Raw genomic sequence first — 19,383 nt, forward strand, 5'->3', positions numbered from 1 at the left:
CTCTATTAATGTAACAAAATCAGTCAGTCATCTCATTCCATATTCATATGCTGAAGGGAAATTCATACCCAACTACACTATTCCCTTGCTGCATAAAACTATGTTTACAACCGTTCCTGAGAGCACAGCAACTGAACAATACAATTAAAATCAGGTGTGGGAAATGTGGCCAGGCCACTCAAAACATGAAGTAAAAAGATAAGCCGAAAATGCTGGAAATACACAGCAGGTCCATCAGCATCTGAAATGTGAAGGCACTACCATAACGTCCCCAGTGTAGACTCAAAGATGGAACTCAGTCCTATTAAGCGGGGTATTTATTTTTCAAACTGGCCGGGCTGGGGGAGGAGAGGGAGAGAGAACAACAGGTAATAGTCAACAGTTAAAGATGTTAACTCCTATCACAGAGGGACAGTTAATGGTTTAAATGGCCTGCACATGTTTTTAAAAACAACTGGCAAGAGTTAAAAATTAATGGAAATTACAATATATAAAAGGTCAAGTCAGTGAGGCAGTCAAAAGAAAGAGTCATAGAGTCATAGAGTTATACAGCACGGATAGAGGCCCTTCGGCCCATCGTGTCCGCGCCGGCCATCAGCCCTGTCTACTCTAATCCCATATTCCAGCATTTGGTCCGTAGCCTTGTATGCTATGGCATTTCAAGTGCTCATCCAAATGCTTCTTGAATGTTGTGAGGGTTCCTGCCTCTACAACCCTTTCAGACAGTGAGTTCCAGACTCCAACCACCCTCTGGGTGAAAAAGTTCTTTCTCAAATCCCCTCTAAACCTCCCGCCTTTTACCTTGAATCTATGTCCCCTTGTTATAGAACCCTCAACGAAGGGAAAAAGCTCCTTAGTATCCATCCTATCTGTGCCCCTCATAATTTTGTACACCTCAATCATGTCCCCCCTCACCCTCCTCTGCTCCAAGGAAAACAAACCCAATCTTCCCAGTCTCTCTTCATAGCTGAAGCGCTCCAGCCCTGGTAACATCCTGGTGAATCTCCTCTGCACCCTCTCCAAAGCGATCACATCCTTCCTGTAGTGTGGCGACCAGAACTGCACACAGTACTCCAGCTGTGGCCTAACCAGTGTTTTAAACAGCTCCATCATAACCTCCTTGCTCTTATAGTCTATGCCTCGGCTAATAAAGGCAAGTATCCCATATGCCTTCTTTACCACCTTATCTACCTGTTCCGCCGCCTTCAGGGATCTGTGAACTTGCACACCAAGATCCCTCTGACCCTCTGTCTTGCCTAGGGTCCTCCCATACATTGTGTATTCCCTTGCCTTGTTAGTCCCTCCAAAGTGCATCACCTTGCACTTTTCCGGGTTAAATTCCATTTGCCACTGTTCCGCCCATCTGACCAACCCATCTATATCGTCCTGCAGACTGAGGCTATCCTCCTCGCTATTTACCACCCTACCAATTTTTGTATCATCAGCGAACTTACTGATCATACCTTTTACATTCATATCCAAGTCATTAATGTAGACCACAAACAGCAAGGGACCCAGCACCGATCCCTGTGGTACCCCACTGGCCACAGGCTTCCAGTCACAAAAACAACCTTCGACCATCACCCTCTGCCTTCTGCCACTAAGCCAGTTTTGTATCCAAAGTGCCAAGGCACCCTGGATTCCATGGGCTCGTACCTTCTTGACCAGTCTCCTGTGGGGGACTTTATCGAAGGCCTTACTGAAATCCATGTATACCACATCCACTGCGTTACCCTCATCCACACGCCTAGTCACCCCCTCAAAAAATTCAATCAAATTAGTCAGACATGATCTTCCCTTGACAAAGCCATGTTGACTATCCCTGATTAATCCTTGCTTCTCCAAGTGGAGACTAATTTTGTCCTTCAGAATTTTTTCCAAGAGAAAGTAAGAACATACATTACGGCATTCAAATAATAAATGGGCATAAACAGTTAAGGAATGCAACAAAAAGGCACAGGAAAGATGTATACAAAGCAAGTAGGAGGTAGATGGAAAAACCAGGGTTGTAGCAGAATGTATATGTGGATAAACATCATGTATGCATTTTAAATTTTTAGAGGCAAGCATATGGTCAGTTTTTGTCACCTGTAAATGCTACCATAAGCTTGTCTCAATCACTTAACCAATGGAATTCTATCTCTGCTGTGAAAGCGGCTGAATCAGCAGCAGAGAGGGACACGGAATTTTCAACTAGAGAGCCAACAGTAACGGGAGATGCATAAAAATTGTGTGGTAACCTCAATGGACACTGCAGCTGGGCCCTACCTGCAAGAGTCTCTGGCATCAGTAATAGCATCTCTCAGGCATACTTATACCAGGGCTAAACAGCCTCTGGGTTCCACCATCTCCTCTGCCTTAGACAGGCTGAGAGGGCAAATGGATAGGGGCTTCTAGTTTCACAGATTTCCTGAAGTCTGCTCTCCTACAGATTAATGGCAGTGCTGAGTCCCAGCCCCACAACAGTCATGCAACGGGAAGGGAACATGCTGCCATCTTGCAGGTTGACAGCATGTCCACACCCTCACCACCCTGAATCAATGCCCGCCCTTGTGCCAGAAAGCCAGCTGGGTCTCACTGTCCTGACAGCTGCTGGGCCCTCTCTGGTCCAAGTTGCTAGAAGTCATTGACTACGAGCATTTCAAGGACCTTGGACTGAGCCATAGCAGCTTTCACCTCTTGAGCTGCAGCTATTGGCAGAAACATCCGTTTTTTTTTAAACCTTTGTGGGCAGAATAGTAGCTGGAGACCAAACCGCACAACGGTTAGATCCAAGACAGACCATTCCACTGCCTGCACAGGTGGCTTCCTGCAATACAGCCCAGAAAGAGTGTCCCATGTTAATAATTCCTGTCAATTTGCACACAGTAAAGTCCCATAAACAGCAAATAAGATGAATTACCAGTTAATCTGATTTGGTGTTGGTTGAGGGACAGATGTTGGCCAGAGCACCAGGGGAACTCACTGCTCTTCTTCTGATATTGGCACGGTTTCCTTTACATCCACCTGATCAGGCATGTAACAGGGCCTCAGTTTAATATCTGATTCAAAAGGCAGCAACTGCAACAGTGACTGCACTTCAAAAGTAATTCATTGGTTTGAAGCACTGTGGGACGTCCTGAGATAATGATAAAATGCCATATGCTTTTATTGATTCTTCAGCAGGTTGTTATTTGTGTTTAGCAATAACTGTGACTAGATATGTCTTTTTCGCTGTAGGAACACTCATTAAACAATAAACAGGAAGAAAATTAGAAATTACCTCATCATCATCATCATCTTCAAAATGTATTCCTTTAGACATCTGGCTTTGTGAACCTCTTTTACTGAAAGATCCTGATATGCTTGAAGTCCTTTTCAAATTAAATAAGATCACAAAATCAACAACTAGAATCACTTTCCATTCATTTGAAATTCAAAAGGGGCTGTTTTGCAACATATATATTTATTTAATATTCTTTTCATTTAAAGCAGTGGTACTGATAAAGTGGCCCCAGTACCATTTGCCTGCGGGTCTCGCAAAAGGCGTCAAGGAATTGCTATTCGGAGGCAAGGTTATCCCAGCTTCCGTATAGCAAGTGAAAGAGTCTTAATAAAATAGAGTTATTTAACAGAACAATTGATTCTATTATTTCCCCGCAACTCCATTGCCGCTGGGAGTCCCTTGCCTCCAATCGCCTATTGTGCCACGATTGAAATCAGGAGCAGACTCATAACCTGTCACTCCACTGGGTAGCACATAGCGGCATTGTGGAGAGGACCCTTCAAACAACACGTTCATAGGTTTGTAGCCTTAAAAAATATATAGTAATACTTTTCTATGTATCAAGAGTGTAAATATCAAGTCAAAATAATACATTTAATGAACAAAACCCCAGTCGAAGTGGGAAAAACCCTTTTTTAACATGTTTCCAAACGTTGTGCTACTTTTTCAATATTCAGTTTAATAAATTTATAAAAATTTGGTGAATGTATTATACTATTTTGGAAACCATGAAAGAAAATCAGTATTCAAAAAACATCTTTAGTAAGAAATAAGCTGCAATTAAATGACACAAACATGAAAATATTTGTGAAAATTATTTTTGTATTCCAAATCAGCTAGAAAGTATCCAGTATTCATTGATATATTTTCCCTATAGATCTGGTAGGTGATTATTTTCATTATATAGTTTAGGAAATGAACATTACAAGAAATGATTAATGTGTTCAAAATAACATTTTTGTAGACAAGTGCAACTTTTACAGGAAACACATTTCACATTAACTTAACTGTTCTGTCCACATATGCTGATTGAACTACTGAGTATTTCTAGCATTGTGTAGTTTGGTTTCAAGATTTACAGCATCTGCATTTTTTAAAATTTATAACATTTCACATATAATGAAGCCAGACCTAAGCAGCACCATTCCAAATTTATACACGGCTTTCCAGCAATTTTTAAAGCCTTGCAACAATTTATTCAATTAATCTTATACAATTATTACTTATTGCTTCAAAACAGAAGGTATGATACATTTATAAAATATCCTTTCAAGGGCAGGAATGAGGCATTAAGATTACTGGTAAAAATCATAGGTAAAGTAAATTGAAAGTTATTCCTCAACAAAGCTTTGTGAGTATCTATTTATTGGCATGCATGTCGGTAGAGTTTTCATTTACTCATAAATGTAAGATGCATACATGATTCTTAATATAATATAAAAGGATGTATAACATATGGTGACATTTTAAAGAGTATTAAGATAGTACTATGAAAATCAGGGTCCCCAGGACCCACAAGTTACAGGGCAGTGCTCCATTTCACTGTACCTCTGAGTCTCCCAATGTTATCCATTTACCAATTACAGCTTGGTTACTGCTGTGTGTTGTTGCTATTTTGTATGACAATTTAAAAAACTTACATACCTCTGATTTGGTTTTGAAGAACTGGAAAAAGAAGTTTCTTCCAAATCAGAATCATCACTAATTATAACCTGTAATATACAAAATTCTTAAATATATTTAACACATGCCCATAAGTTTAAAAAAGCCTGAAAGTACATTTCTTTTAAAAAATATTAAACTATTATTGTGTTATACAACAATAACTTGCACTTATATAGCGTCTTTAATGTAGCAAAACATCCCAAGGCGCTTTACAGGAGCGTTATTAAACAAAATTTGACACAGCCACATAAGGAAATATTAGGACAGGTGACCAAAAGTTTGGTCAAAGAGGTAGGTTTTAAGGAGTGTCTTAAAAGGAGGAGGAGAGAGGGATAGAGAAGTGGAGAAATTTAGGGAGGGAATTCCAGAGCTTAGCGCGTAGGCAGCTGAAGGAATGGCTGCCAGTGGTGGAGCGATCAAAATCAGGGATGTGCAAGAGGCAAGAATTGGAGGAGCATAGAGATATTGGACGGTTGTAGGGCTGGAGGAGGTTACAGAGATCGGGAGGGGCGAGGCCATGGAGGGATTTGAAAACAAGGATGAGAATTTTAAAATTGAGGCTTTCCCGGACCGGGAGTTAACGTGGTTCAGTGAGCACAGGGGTGATGGGTGAACGGGACTTGGTGCAAGTTAGGATACAGGCAGCAGAGTTTTGGAGGAGCTCAAGTTTATGGAGGGTGGAAGATGGGAAGCCAGCCAGGAGAGCATTGGAATAGTCAAGCCTAGAGGTAACAAAGGCATGGACGAAGGTTTCAGCAACAGATGAGCTAAGGCAGGGGCGGAGACGGACGATGTTACAGAGGTGGAAGTAGGCGGTTTTGGTGATGGAGCGGATATGTGGTCAGAAGCTTATCTCAGTCAAATAGGACACCAAGGGAGAGGGATGGAGTCAGTGGCTAGGGAACAAAGTTTGTGGCAGGGACCAAGGGCTCGAATTTAGCAGGCCTGCGGGTTCCCAGCGGGTGGTCCTCCGGGAGCGTCGAAAACGCGGACGGGTAATTGTGTGCGTCCCCCACGCGATCGCGGGATAATTGGACCCATTAAGGCCTGCTTCCGGGTTCTGCGCTCCCCAGCTGCGAGCCGGCCGGCTGCGCATGCGCAGTACCGTCGACGCGATGTAGGAGCTCCAGTTAAAGGGGCAGTCTCCCAAAGCCCCTCCTGCTGCAAGCAAGAGGTCTGGGAGAATGGCTCAACCAAGGGGAAAGGCTGCGCCCCATTTTTCAGATCTGGCACTGCAGCTGATGCTGGAGGGCGTGAGGAGGAGGAGGGAAACACTCTTCCCTGAGGATGGGCGCAAGTTCCCTGCCGCCGCAACCAGGAAGGCATGGGCAGAGGTGGCGGCGGAGGTGAGCAGCAGGGGCAACACCCCAAGGACTTGGGAGCAGTGCCGCAAGCGCTTCAATGACCTGACTAGGTCTGGCAAGGTGAGTACACCAACGCACCCTCCCACATCCCGTCCCCACCATCACGCCAAGCAGATCACAACCCCCTCCTGCACAGCCACCACTGCGCTCCATCAGCAATCATCACAGCCACTCATTCACCATCCTCGCCGTGCACGCAAGTACCCACCGTCCCTGACCCCACCCGAACACTACCACACACCCCAATCCCCATGCAATGGGATGGGCACGTGGCCCACACTTCCTCCCATCCGTTCCGCGCCACGCTCAACCCAACCACACCGATGCTCGATGCGTCTCACGATACAAGACGCACCCACTCACACATCTGTGTTTTGCCTTCACAGGAGAAGAGGAGCAAGAACAACCGCGAAAGGGCACGCACCGGAGGTGGGCCGCCGCAAGTGGTGGAGCTCACCGACGCAGAGGTGGAGGCGCTCGACCTCGCCCGCACGCGACATTGCCTGTCGGTGGCCGATGGCGAGTGTGTCGCTGCCGAAACGGCCGGTAAGGGAAAGCTGACACTCAACACCCATGATCGCGAGTGACCGTATCATCACCTGCCATCAGGCGCACTGTCAAGTTGGTCCACATGCCTCAAAGTGCCCTCTGTTCTCTTGCAGGTGCGTCTTTGGATCAAGCGAGCATGGAGGGCGATTCCTCAGAGGACATGGCGGTCTCTGAGGGTGCATCGTCACATCAGAGCCAACCATCCACCAGCGCAGAGACACGCACCTCGGTGGGTCCCCCTCGCCAACTAGTTGGGGTAGCACTTGGTGAGTCACTGCGCACGAGTGAGCATGAGCAGACCCTGGTGGCAGGGGCAGCCGCGGAGGGTCCGCGACGGAGGGAGCACTCATCTCCAGGCTCTGCTCAGCCGGACCCAGATGCTGAACCCAGGGGGCCACCAGAGAAAAGGAGAGTCGTCGAGGGCCACCAGCTAATTGCTGAGGTGCTGGCAGAGGTGCCGCGCGCATTGTCCACAATAGCGCAGGCGATGGAGGAGTCCACCTCCTGCATGTGGGCATTGGTGGCGCAGGCACAGGAGGGTACCGGCGACAGTGTCGCGGGTAGGTGCGGGACTGTCTGCGGTGGAGGACAGGCTGGCCTCCCTCGAGCGTCACGCACAGCTCCACTTCGAGTCCTTGCAGGCCCTCACAACGTCGGTACGGATTCAGGGTGAGCAACATTCCGACGCCACCAACAGGCTGAGGGATACACTAGGGGTGGCCTTGCAAGGCCTCACACATGCCATCCAAACTGCCGTCCAGCAGGGTGGAAGGGGTGATGTGGGCCGAGGCCAAGAGAGGGATGATGGTGACCGGGGACATGGAAGCGGGGACGCCTCTCAAGGCGTCCCCACGTCCCACCCGTCGCCCACCTCTCAACCACCACCCGCAATGGTGCCTCCTCTCCAGGTGGCCGAGTCTGCCCCTGCCCCGGTGCAGGAGGAGCAGTCTGTGGAGGTGCCCTCACGGGCACCGAAACCCAGGGGCCGTCCGCCAAAAGCATCTACCCGGTCAAGGCAAGAAGACGAGCAACCTGCCACTACCTCTGCTGGAGCCACAGGGGTAGCACCACGTAGGGGTTCCCGGAGAAGAATTCCAAAGGCCTTATAATCACAAAGGGAATACACCAGGGTGTTTATTATTTTGTACTTTGTTTCTTAAATGATGTCACATTCCACATATTAAATAGTCTATTCTCACCACTCCTGCCACCTCTCGTCCATTCTTCCGCGGCTTGTGCAGTAGTTGCGTTCCGTGGAGGCCATCATGACGGCAAACACCTGCTGCCACCCATTGGGCACACTGCTGTGGGTGCAGGATTACTGGCAGCACTCTTCAGTGGAGGGGGCTGGTATGGCCGCTCGCATGTGCAGGTGAGGAGATGCGAGCGCCTCGCAGTGTCTGACTCTAGGAGAACCGTTGACGTATGAGTGCGTCCCTGGCCCGGCGACCATCCCGGTGAGTCGCGGCTCGGCGCATGGGTCGTCCAACATCCTCGGGCGCGTCCTCCTCCTCCGCCTCCTCCTCCTCCTCCTCGCCCTCGCCTTCCTCAATGTGGGTGGCGGGTGTGGATGGGGCCTCCTCCAGCGGCACCCCTCTCTGTTGGGCCATGTTGTGCAGGGCACAGCAGACAACTATGATTCGTCCCACTCTGAATGGTGTGTATTGGAGCGCTCCCCCAGAACGATCAAGGCACCTGAAGCGCATCTTGAGAAGCCCTATGGTCTGCTCAATTGTAGACCTGGTAGCAGTGTGGCTGTCATTGTACCGACGCTCCGGCTCGGTGATGGGGTTCCTCAGAGGTGTCATGAGCCACGTGTGGAGGGGATACCCCTTGTCGCCGAGGAGCCAGCCGTTGCCGGCGTTGGGTGCCTGCAGGATGGGCGGGACGGCGGACTCCCTGAGGACGAAGGCATCGTGGCAGCTGCCGGGGTATCTGGCGCACACGTGTAGGAATCTCTGGCGGTGGTCACAGATGAGCTGGGCGTTCATGGAGTGATACCCCTTCCTGTTGATGAACAGCCCTGGCTCATGCGGAGGTGCCCGTATTGCGATGTGGGTGCAGTCGATTACACCCTGCACCCGTGGGAAGCCGGCCATGGCATGGAATCCAACCGCCCTCTCCATCTGGCTGCGCTCGTCCATGGCGAAGTTGATGTAGTGGGAGGCCCTGCGGAACAACCCATCGGTGACCTGCCTTATGCACTTGTGTGCAGAGGACTGACAGACCCCGGTGATGTCCCCGGTGGCACCCTGGAAGGAACCGGATGCGAAGAAGTTGAGGGCAGTGGTGACTTTGACGGCGACAGGTAAGAAGATGCTGCTTGGTCCATCAGTGAGCAGCTCGTCGTTAAGGAGGCTGCAGATGTCGGCGACTACCTGGCGATTGACTCTGAGCCTCCGTATGCACTGCTCCTCGGAGAGGTCCATGAAGCTGAGCCTCGCTCTGTACACCCTGTGCGGAGGGTAGTGCCTCCTGCGACGCATCTCTCTCTGCGGTTGCCCTCCCTCCTGCTGTGCAGGTGGGTGTGCCGCAGCACCGTGTTGGGGGGCCCCACCTCTCCGAGGCGGACGGCGTGGACTGCGAGGCTGCTGGGGCTGGTCATCCTGTTCGTCCTCCGACGATGTCAACGCACCACCCATCTGGCAGGTGTTGGTGTGAGGGGTTGTGCAGGGTAGGTGGGTGGGTCCTCGGACTGGGGCTGCGGTTTCGTGTCGGTCTGTCCTCTGGCTTGGCGGGGGTTGGTGGAGGGCAGGGGTTGCCCTATGTGACGCGGTGGCCTCCTGCGTGGGTGAGGGCGCTCCCCCGTGGAGCGCACCTTGGCACCTGGCACAGGCTGCTGGCTGCAACACGCCTGGTTTGAAGGGTCCTGTTTCCCCCAGTGTGGGAAACTGACTGCTTTGACCGTAAAATCCCACACTTCCTCTTTTGACAGCTGCTTCAGCTCATTAACTGACCACAACGAGCAAGTTAAGTGATCTCAAGTGGAACCCCGCTGGCTTTAATTGCCTGCGGGATTCCCACCAGCGGGGCTTGCGCGCGCAGCCCCGCACGTCAGCGCGGTACCCGGAAGTGGCCGGGATTTCGTCCGAATCCGGTCACGTGATCGGAGATCGGGATTTTCGGGGCCCCCCCGCTGGAAACCCGCAGGTAACCAGACCCTAAAATCGAGCCCCAAATCTTTGGTCTTCCCAATATTTAGTTGGAGCAAATTTTTGCTCATCCAGTGCTGGATGTTGGACAAGCAGCGTGACAAATCAGAGACAGTGGCGAGGTCGAGGGAGGTGGTTATGAGGTAGAGCTGGACGTCATCAGTGGAATCTGACATTATGTTTTCGGATGATATCGCCGAAGGGCAGCATGTAGATGAGAAATAGGAGTGGGCCAAGCATAGATCCTTGGGGGTCTCCAGAGGTAACAGTGCGGGAAGAGAAACCATTGCAAGTGATTCTCTGGCTGCGACTGGATAGTTAAGAATGGAACTAGGCGGGCGCAATCCCACCCTGTTGGACGACGGAGGAGGGGCGTTGGAGGAGAATGGTGTGATCAATTGTGTCAAAGGCTGCAGGCAGGTCGAGAAGGATTAGGAGGGATAGTTTACCATGGTCACAGTCTATTGAATGTCATTTGTGACTTTGATAAGGGTCGTTTCAGTACTGTGGCAGGGACGCAAACCTGATTTGGGAGGGATTCAAACACTGAGTTGTGGAAAGAGCGGCACGGATTTGGGAGGCGACAACACGTTCAAGGACTTGAGAGGAAAGGGAGGTTGCAAATGGGACGGTAGTTTCCAAGGACAGAGGGGTCAAGGATGGTTTTTTTTTTTTTTTAAAAGGAGGGGTGTGATGACGGGTGGGGGACAGTACCTGAGGAGAGGGAACCGTTAACAATAACAGCTAACATGGGGGCCAGGAGGTGGGTCTCAAGATCAAGATGAGCTCGGAGAGGGTATGAGGGGAGAAACTGGAGAAAGATGTGAGTTCATGGCTAGGGCAGAAGCAGCTAAATGGATGGTCTCAATCTTAGTGACAAAGTTGGAGGTGAGGCTGGAGGGGGCAGGGGAGTGGGGAAGCCAGCAGTTATCTTTGCATTCCAGGATGATCCTGGAATAGTGAGCAGTTTTGGCAGAGGAGAGCAGGACCCGATAATGCTTCATGTGATCCAGCCAGATCTGGCGATGAATGGCTGAACCAGTTGTCTGCCGTAAACGCTCAAGTCTGCATCCCTTGTACTTAAGAGGGAGCGGAGATGAGGGCCGTACCAGGGGGAACGACCAGGGTGAGAGTAATGGTTTTAATGGGGACAAGGGCATCAAAGGTGGGGGTGAGGGTGTGATTGAACAGATCGGTAGCTGCAGAAATGTCGTGGTGACTGGAGGGCCAAAGGCTAGACAGTTCGGAATTTGACATTCACATACACACAAGTTTGTATTTTAAAAATTATATTCATCAAATTTTTACTTCATTTTGATTTGAACTCTGGCTTGGATTGGGAAAATTTTTTTTGCATAATAATCTTTGCCATACAACATATATTTATTAGATATTAAAAAACCTCGGTAGGTTGCAACATTCCATTTCAAAACATCAGGCTCCATCTATGGAAAAATCCATTTTAAAAGTGTAAACATTTGGATTCAGTTTCTGTTATACACTGTGATAGGCCTTTACATGATGGGTCTTTTAACATTGTATCTTAAGTTTGGAAAACAGCCGATACTGTAAACTGGGACTTTACCTTTCCATGGCATTTCAGACCCTGACCACTGATCAAAAGCTGTAATTTTTTTCTTTTACCAAATAATTGTTATTTATGACCATTTCTCCCTTAAGTTATGTTAAACTTGTATAGAACCTTGGTTAGATCACATTTGGAGTACTGTGCACAGTTCTGGTCTCTGTTATAAAATGGATATAGAGGCATTGGAGAAGATTCACAAGGATGATACCAGAACTGAGAGGATATACTTATTAGGAAAGGTTGAACAGGCTGGGGCGCTTTTCTGTAGAAAAGAGAAGGTTGAGAGGTGACCTGATAGAGGTCTTTAAGATAGTGAAAGGGTTTGATAGGGCAATGTCCTCCTTCCCCATCATCTCATCCCCCTCCTACCCCTCTCTTCTCTCCTCTCTTCCTTTTCTCCCCCTTTTCCTTCCCTGGCTGGGTCCAGTTATCCCCCCCTCCAGATCTAGTTATTCCCCTGCCCTATATCCCTCCTTGATCTGAATACTGCACTTGGTCATGATTCCCATCTGCAATGTTATGGTAGAGTGACTAGTACATAAAAAAATTATATTGTATCAAATGGTTAATAAACTATTAAAAGTTTTACCTCCACAGAAGTACTTTGATGCAAAGTCCGTGCTGGACGCTGGCTAGATGCTTTAAAGGCTGAAATAAAAATGTTTGGTTACTGGTAATTTACTCAACAACCAGAAAGACAAAGACAATTTTATTTTACAGTAGCATTATGAGCAGCCACAAGTAAAACAGAACAGTTTTAAAACCTACAACTACTTCAACAAAATTCTAATCTATTATACACACTAGTACATGTCCTGTGGCATTGCCTATAGCAAATTTATTGAAGTTATATATCACATGACTGACACAAGATAAAAATATTACATATAAAAGATACATCCCGTACAGATTTAATATTTTTAATACCATCTACCTTCTGCTGTAAGTTGCTTACATCTAAAGCAAGTTTTGTAAAGTATCAGTGTTATTTACATGATTGTATAATCTACTCTTAATTTGAAGCCACTTACATCGCATTACTGGATATCCCCATCAGTTCCCTCAATGTCAAAAAACCTCATCCCAAATCAAATCTTTTGTTCAGAAATCTTATTTAAAAGCTTAAACTATAAAATGCTGAAAATGTTAAATTGTTTTACTTTTGTAATGTCTTTTTCCATGACTCACAGGTCACAGATATTATTTATAATTTTTCTTCCTAGCTGTCCTGTGAGGGGATTGTTGTGGTAAATTCTGCAGTTCCACAGGTAAGGAATGAAAACTACAACTCCCATGATGCACATCCCACACATCTCAAACTTGGCAAGAGCAGCCACCAGCTTGCATTAACATTGAAAAAGCAGAAGCTTCAATTCTGCATTCCCCCCCAACCCCCAACTTGCATCTCACAGTTGGTATTTTTAAATTTGTTTCCTTATCCTGTGACATGGGTGGTTGTGATGCACTTGAGTATTATAATTCTAAGGGAGAGGGCTGTAAACTGAAATTCACGTGTCCCATCTCTTTCACACACAGTGGATCCCTGGCACGGTTGAAGGATCTTTTTCTACTGGTTGGCATGGTACAGTCCAGTTATCACACCCCACAGAAAGGTGAAAATCATGTCACACACACACACACACACACACACACACACACACACACACACACACAGTCAGAATTTGCCAGCTACAACGCACCATCCCAATTGAAGAAACAAGGTTCAGGGAACAAAACAGAAATCAAGCCCCAGAGATAGGGTAGGACCTGTGTGGAGCAAACTTCTTTGAAGCATTTCGAACATAGAATGGCTAACCTTATAGGTAAATATAGAGTTTGCATTTTAAAAAAATATATAATTTGTAATGCATTATGGCATACATTTAATTTTACCCGTGTAGTTAGGTTTGTGAAGAAATTACTGGGCTCAAAGAACTTTAAGAAATTTGAGCAATTTAGTCAGTTTTATGGTCTTTGCTTGTTTGTGAATGGTAGACTTAACAATAGTGGTTATTTTCCACACTGCATACACTTGACACTTCTGAATTGTCGCCACACAGATGTGCACTAAACAAAAGATCTTTAATTATTTACACAAATGGGGAATATGCTGCAGAACCATATAGAAGATTGAAAATACCCCATGAATAATTTAGGTCTTTACCAGAGCCCAGAGATGAACCACTGGTGAATAAGACTGGAACCCAGAGAACAAGAGATTAGCTGCAAGTAATTTAAGTCTATTTTGATTCTATTTCTTATGGCACTCAACTGCCATGTCTGGAAGAACAGCTTGTATACAAAATAATATAGTTAGTTTAATGTTCAGCAAAACACTAAACTCTGTTTTTAAAAAAAAAATACTATTTTATAGCTTCCTCCTACAAAGATAACTGCAGTGGGGAATCAAAAGAATGCTGAGTTTTGTAAGAAACCTCATTATAGTATTAAAAATGAAGTGTATTCCAAAGAAAGGACTAATATTTGACATATCTGCAGTTGTCCCCTGACATATAAATTGGCCTACCATCCACAATCGACATATTCTTTACAGGAGTAACTACTGGAGCCTTGTAGGCCCTGCTGTTGCTGGAGACCTTTGATTCTTTGCCAGTTTCTCTGCCACTGCTCCCTAGTGAACCATAGAAGAGAATTACTTAAGCTCTCTGCATTTTGGATCATTAAAACAGATTAATAATCAATACCATTTTTGCAGTTACTTTCCATAAGCTCAGAAAAGTCTCCTGTGATTACCTCTCTTTTATATTGACATTCTAAAAAAGACACCATTTTAGGTCAAAACAGCAGCTGTTAAACAACTAATATGAATCAGAAATACTAAGAAACTTTGCAGGTTTTGGAAAAAGATTTATTGTTCAAAACATTAATAACTGAATATACTTTTGCAGTAAACAGGCCTACTTGTCTCGCGGAAGACTGCTTTCTTAATGTGAACACTTCACAGATACTGTAAAATTATCAAGAGTGCGCGTTTTGGAAAGCAAACACTGATGAATTAGCTCCCTGAACAAACGTCACTTATGAAACAGATACAAAACATATTGGAGGCTCTCTGCTCATCCGTTGTAACTTCAATGGAAGAGCCATAGAAAGTCTGGAAAAATGTAGAATATGCAACTTTTCCAGGATTTCCACAGCACTTTTGCCACAGTCACAGCAGGCAAGCAGGAGAACTGCTGTGGAAATTTACTCCTATTATTCATTGGGGGGGGGGGGGGGGTGAAGAAACACATTTATCCATTTATACAAATCAAAGCTAGCCATTTCCATTCATCATCATGCAGAATAGTCTGTACTGTTAGCAGTGACTGCTTCAATCAGTGCACTGCAAACTACAATCCATGTCATTTTTGCACAGCACCAAACCAAAACTGATTAAACTCACCCATTGGAGAGAAGCAAGCTTGAGTGACAGGCAGTCAAACACAGTGCTTTGTTCAGGAATCAACCCCACAATGGATACTGACTCACTCTAGGTAATATTGGCAATGTAATAATTGTTTTAAATCAAACATTTTAAGGACTCTATTCTTTGTAGTTTTATAATGTAAACAATTCTTACTGCTTCCTCTTTTGGATCCTCCTCTTCCCGTGGAAGAGCTCTGGCCTCTACTGCTGCCCCTTCCACGACCTCTGCCTCGCTCTCTGTTAGTTATAGGTAGACCACTTTCATCAGAGTCTGCAGCTTTTTCTTCAAAAATGTCCATATCATCATCACTAATTAATGCCGAGACTTCTTTTCCTTCGGTCCTATGCGCCCTGGCTCTACTCATTGCCTTTCAGTTAATGGAGAAGAAACTTCCCATCAGAAAAATGCTCACTATAATAACGTTAAGCAACAAATAAGCAGCTATACAATGACAGTATAATTTGCATTGAATTCAGTTTGAAAATATTGAAAGATCCAATTTCTCAAGTTAAATATGGGATATTTCCTATTAATGCAAAAGCAATTTCTATCACAGTAAGGAAGTATGACTGAAATTATTTCCCACATTGTTACAACTTTGACCCAAGTGGTTACAGTTAAAGAGCATTACAAGATAAACAACATGCATTTGTGTAGAAAATGTCCCAAGATGCTTGGGAGTGGGAAAAAAAATTCCGTCGCAGATGAAAAAGAACATGGCCTTTAAGCCGCAGACAAAATAAGTTGCAATGAAAAGCAAAATTCTAAAATACAAGTTAAAAATCATTAAACATTGTGTTTCAACATGGGCAGTTACAGCAAGAACAAAGCACTAGGGGTGATATCAATCACTCACTCTCCACCAAAAATGTCCCACAATCTCTACAGAACCGAACTAACAAAAACACACAAATATTTTCAACTGTTTGGGGGCAGTGAAGCTTTACTCATTTTAAGTACCTGCCCAAATTATTTGCTAAAAACATGATTTAACATAATCTGTAACATAAATGAGAATTTTCTGATTATCTGTCTCTCACACATGCCTTCTTTCTCCTCTCCATTCCCCCACCCCAAAAAATAAAGAGCAAATGAACAAGATTAATATGATCCATATTAATTTGGCAGACAGGTTAATCACTAGGGCCAATTTACAGGCACACATTCTGGACTCAAGCTAATATAAAATGTAATGAATCTTACAACACCAGGTTATAGTCCAACAAATTTATTTTAAAATCACAAGCTTTTGGAGATTATCCCCTTCGTCAGATGAATGAGTGAAAAGGTTCTCAAATCGCATATCTTATACTATGCTGGGACAGCATCACACCAATCAAAAGGTGTCGTTGTTATTCAAACAGGCCAGTCACGGAGAACAGCACGTCCCAGTACACTGGATATACATTGTGTCAATTACACAGACAGGCAGTAAGAAACCCAAAATGGCAGAGAGAGAGAGAATATTAAAAAACATAATTTTTTCAAAAAATTATGTTTTTTAATTATGGGGACAAGGAGCAGGGGGAATAGGGGAAAAATGAAGAATCATTTGTCCTTACAAGGTTACAAAGCATACAGGCATCAGTGCACTAGTTTCCTTTGAAACCTGGAATGCCGCTGTATACCCAAGCAGATATGTAGGCACAACATATTCAACATATTGGGCCATAATTTGCTGTGGCAGGGCATCTATCGGCATCTGCCGTTAGTTAGAATTGCCCTTGCACGATTACGTATTTTAAATTTTTGCGAGCTGATAATGGCACAGCGAGGGAAACAGGGCATCTGGGACCTGAGTGAACAGGGCAAGCAACTGTGTATCTCCTTAACCAATCAGATTGAAGGATTGGGAAATTAACAGCACAAGGACTGAGAAGGAAGTGTAAATTAGAGTGGGTGAATTCAATGTCAAATCAGGTACAGAAAGAGAAGTAAAGATTGTATTGAGTGAAAAAAGACAGAAAACATTTAAAAAAAAAAATTAATATTTTAAAAATCTCCAACAATTAAAACCTGAAGGAATGAGACTCCACGCTTGTAATAGTTAATTTTCAGTGCCAGTGGGGTTGATCGTCAGTAATTAACACTTATCACGTCGTGAAAAGGGTACTTGCGCTTGAAATGACAAGATTTAACTTTCTGTGGCAAGTTTAGTTTGTATCTACCGCGAACTTCATGCCGTTCAATGCATTTTAATGGTGAGGCAGTCAGCAAGATGGCGGTTTCACAAAGTTGATGGCAGAAAGGCGCAATTCGGAAAGCAACTTTTGGATTTCTGTGTTTAACCACGCATCTGTCCATCACCTGAAGTTGCTGTAGCATTTCCGCATAAATAATGGCGAGCGCCATTAGCTTCACCGTTATTTTGTCAGGAGAATCTGGGACATTGCATATGCCCGCTTGAAAATATTCAGGGAGTATAGGGCATTCAGCCTGTGCACCCCATCGCATCTAGAGACATACATTTAAATGTAGTTACTGCAGGAACCTTTGGGCCTGGGTGGGTCAGATTTGTTCCCATAAATAGACAGGGCAGCAAAAGGACAGCAAGAGCATCACTGTAAAATCTGGTCATATGGTGCAGCTTGCAAAGATCGAGTCCAGAGGCAGTGTGTAAAAAGTTATAGCACAGCTATATTATTTAATTAATGAATAGAAAAGTTAATATAGAATCATCTTGCAGCACACAACTGATACCTACCTCTTGAACTTCTTCTTCTTCTTCTGCAGTGTTTTTTTTCCGAGTTTCACAGAAATATCGAACCTGAAAGTTAAAAAGATCAGAGATGACTAGTCTGTGTGAAACGTGCCAGTAATGAACAGAAACCCCGCCTGGCCCCAATAACTAGTCAGGATGATGGTTATGTAATCAGTAGAGCAGACAACTGTTAAACATTACCCTCTTTAACTATCTGATTAAGTATGTAGTTGCTAAGGTTTTTATATTCTAATGAACTTCTCAATTGTTCCGCTACAAACAGCATGCATATTTATCACCACAGGTGTGCGCTTACCACACATATGCACATGGTATCACATGGAGGTGGTGGTCAGAATTTTGCAGCAACCAAAGCACTCTGTGTACATGGCCAATAAAACCTGGCTGGCAAATTGAGTAGGAAAATGAGAAGAATTAGCATTCTCCAAACAAGTGAGTGAGTGTGCTTTTAATCACAGTTAATAATCCAGTGTTTCTGCACTAGGCAAGTAATGATTAATGCATTACAGAGGGGATTTCATAAATATGGATGGTGAGGGTGAATATTAAAACAATGGCCTGGGGTGGAGGAAGGAAAAGGAATGTCTACTTGGGTGTGAGGTGTTATTTTCTTGGATGTGTTGTAGTTACTATAGAATGGAGGTTCCAGAAATACCAGTTCTTATTGAGTAAATGCGGGAGGTTCACATTCTATTAGTGTTGTGAAATGGATTCTGCAGTTAAAAACGCAGATTTTTCTGCCCCCACCCCAACTTGGAGTCAACAAGAGCAAATCCTGTCCAGTCCGAAGAGCTGGATTTTCCATCCCAGGCCATTTACATTGCCCAGAGGCACCCCTGGTACTGGCCTGCTCCCTGGCAGGACTTGGGACTGGAGGCAAGGAAGTTAAGTGCACCTGTAGACCTCTCAGACTTGCAGCTGCAAGTCCAGCCTTAGAGATCAGGACCTTCTGGCCACTGACAGAGATCGGCAGTCAGAAGGTCCCCATTAGACCTACATATCTTTGGATCGGGGTGGGGGGAAATCAAGCTCCAAAAAGGTAAACTTTAAAGTCTGCGGCCTACCCCAGGACCCCAGTAGATCTTCTGGTCGGTGGACGTCTGGAGCCAGGCCATAGTGCTGTTTTCTGGGTGCCCCAGAGCTGAGGCAAAGGGAGCTCGATTTGGGTTCAAAGAGGACACTAAGGTTCCATACCTCTGGGTTAAGCTTGGGGTGTAAACTGGTAGTTGATGAAGTTGAGGCTGGCATCATGTAGCACTGGCAATATCCGAGAAATACGGCTTATCTTTTACTGATGTTGAGCTGAAGTAAAGTGTGACTCGGAGAATGAATGCATTAAAACCTCTCTTACATACACATCTCCACTATTCAGCTTTGTCTTGCTGTCCTGCAGACATTTCCCCTCCCCACAACACAGGAAGGATTGAGTCGTGCGCAGAATATAATAATCTCACAGAATCATAGAAGTTTACGGCACAGGAGGCCGTTTGGCCCATTGTGTTTGTGCCAGCCGAAAAAGAGCTATCCAGCCTAATCCCACTTTACAGCTCTTGGTCCATAGCCTTGTAGGTTATGGCAGTTCAAGTGCATATCCAAGTACTTTTTAAATGCAATGAGGATTTCTGCCTCTACTACCTTTTCAGGTAGT

General features: G+C 45.3%; 1 protein-coding gene across 5 annotated transcripts in view; it reads right to left on the reverse strand.

Annotated features, from left to right (window-relative positions):
* The window catches only part of mre11a (MRE11 homolog A, double strand break repair nuclease), a 66,305-nt gene that overhangs the window by 3,460 nt on the left and 43,462 nt on the right, over positions 1-19,383 (reverse strand). For 4 of the 5 annotated variants that reach the window (XM_067986352.1, XM_067986353.1, XM_067986351.1 and 1 more), the window contains exons 14-19: positions 17,718-17,780; positions 15,167-15,380; positions 14,111-14,215; positions 12,173-12,231; positions 4,910-4,977; positions 3,263-3,353 (exon numbers count right to left, since the gene is read on the reverse strand). In XM_067986352.1, coding sequence (XP_067842453.1) covers positions 3,263-3,353; positions 4,910-4,977; positions 12,173-12,231; positions 14,111-14,215; positions 15,167-15,380; positions 17,718-17,780 — 600 coding nt within the window. The remainder of the gene's footprint in view (positions 1-3,262; positions 3,354-4,909; positions 4,978-12,172; positions 12,232-14,110; positions 14,216-15,166; positions 15,381-17,717; positions 17,781-19,383) is intronic. The other variant, XM_067986355.1, reaches the window with a different exon arrangement.

This window comes from Heptranchias perlo, chromosome 6 (assembly GCF_035084215.1).
Source record: "Heptranchias perlo isolate sHepPer1 chromosome 6, sHepPer1.hap1, whole genome shotgun sequence".
In the NCBI taxonomy this organism is placed as follows: Eukaryota; Metazoa; Chordata; class Chondrichthyes; order Hexanchiformes; family Hexanchidae; genus Heptranchias; species Heptranchias perlo.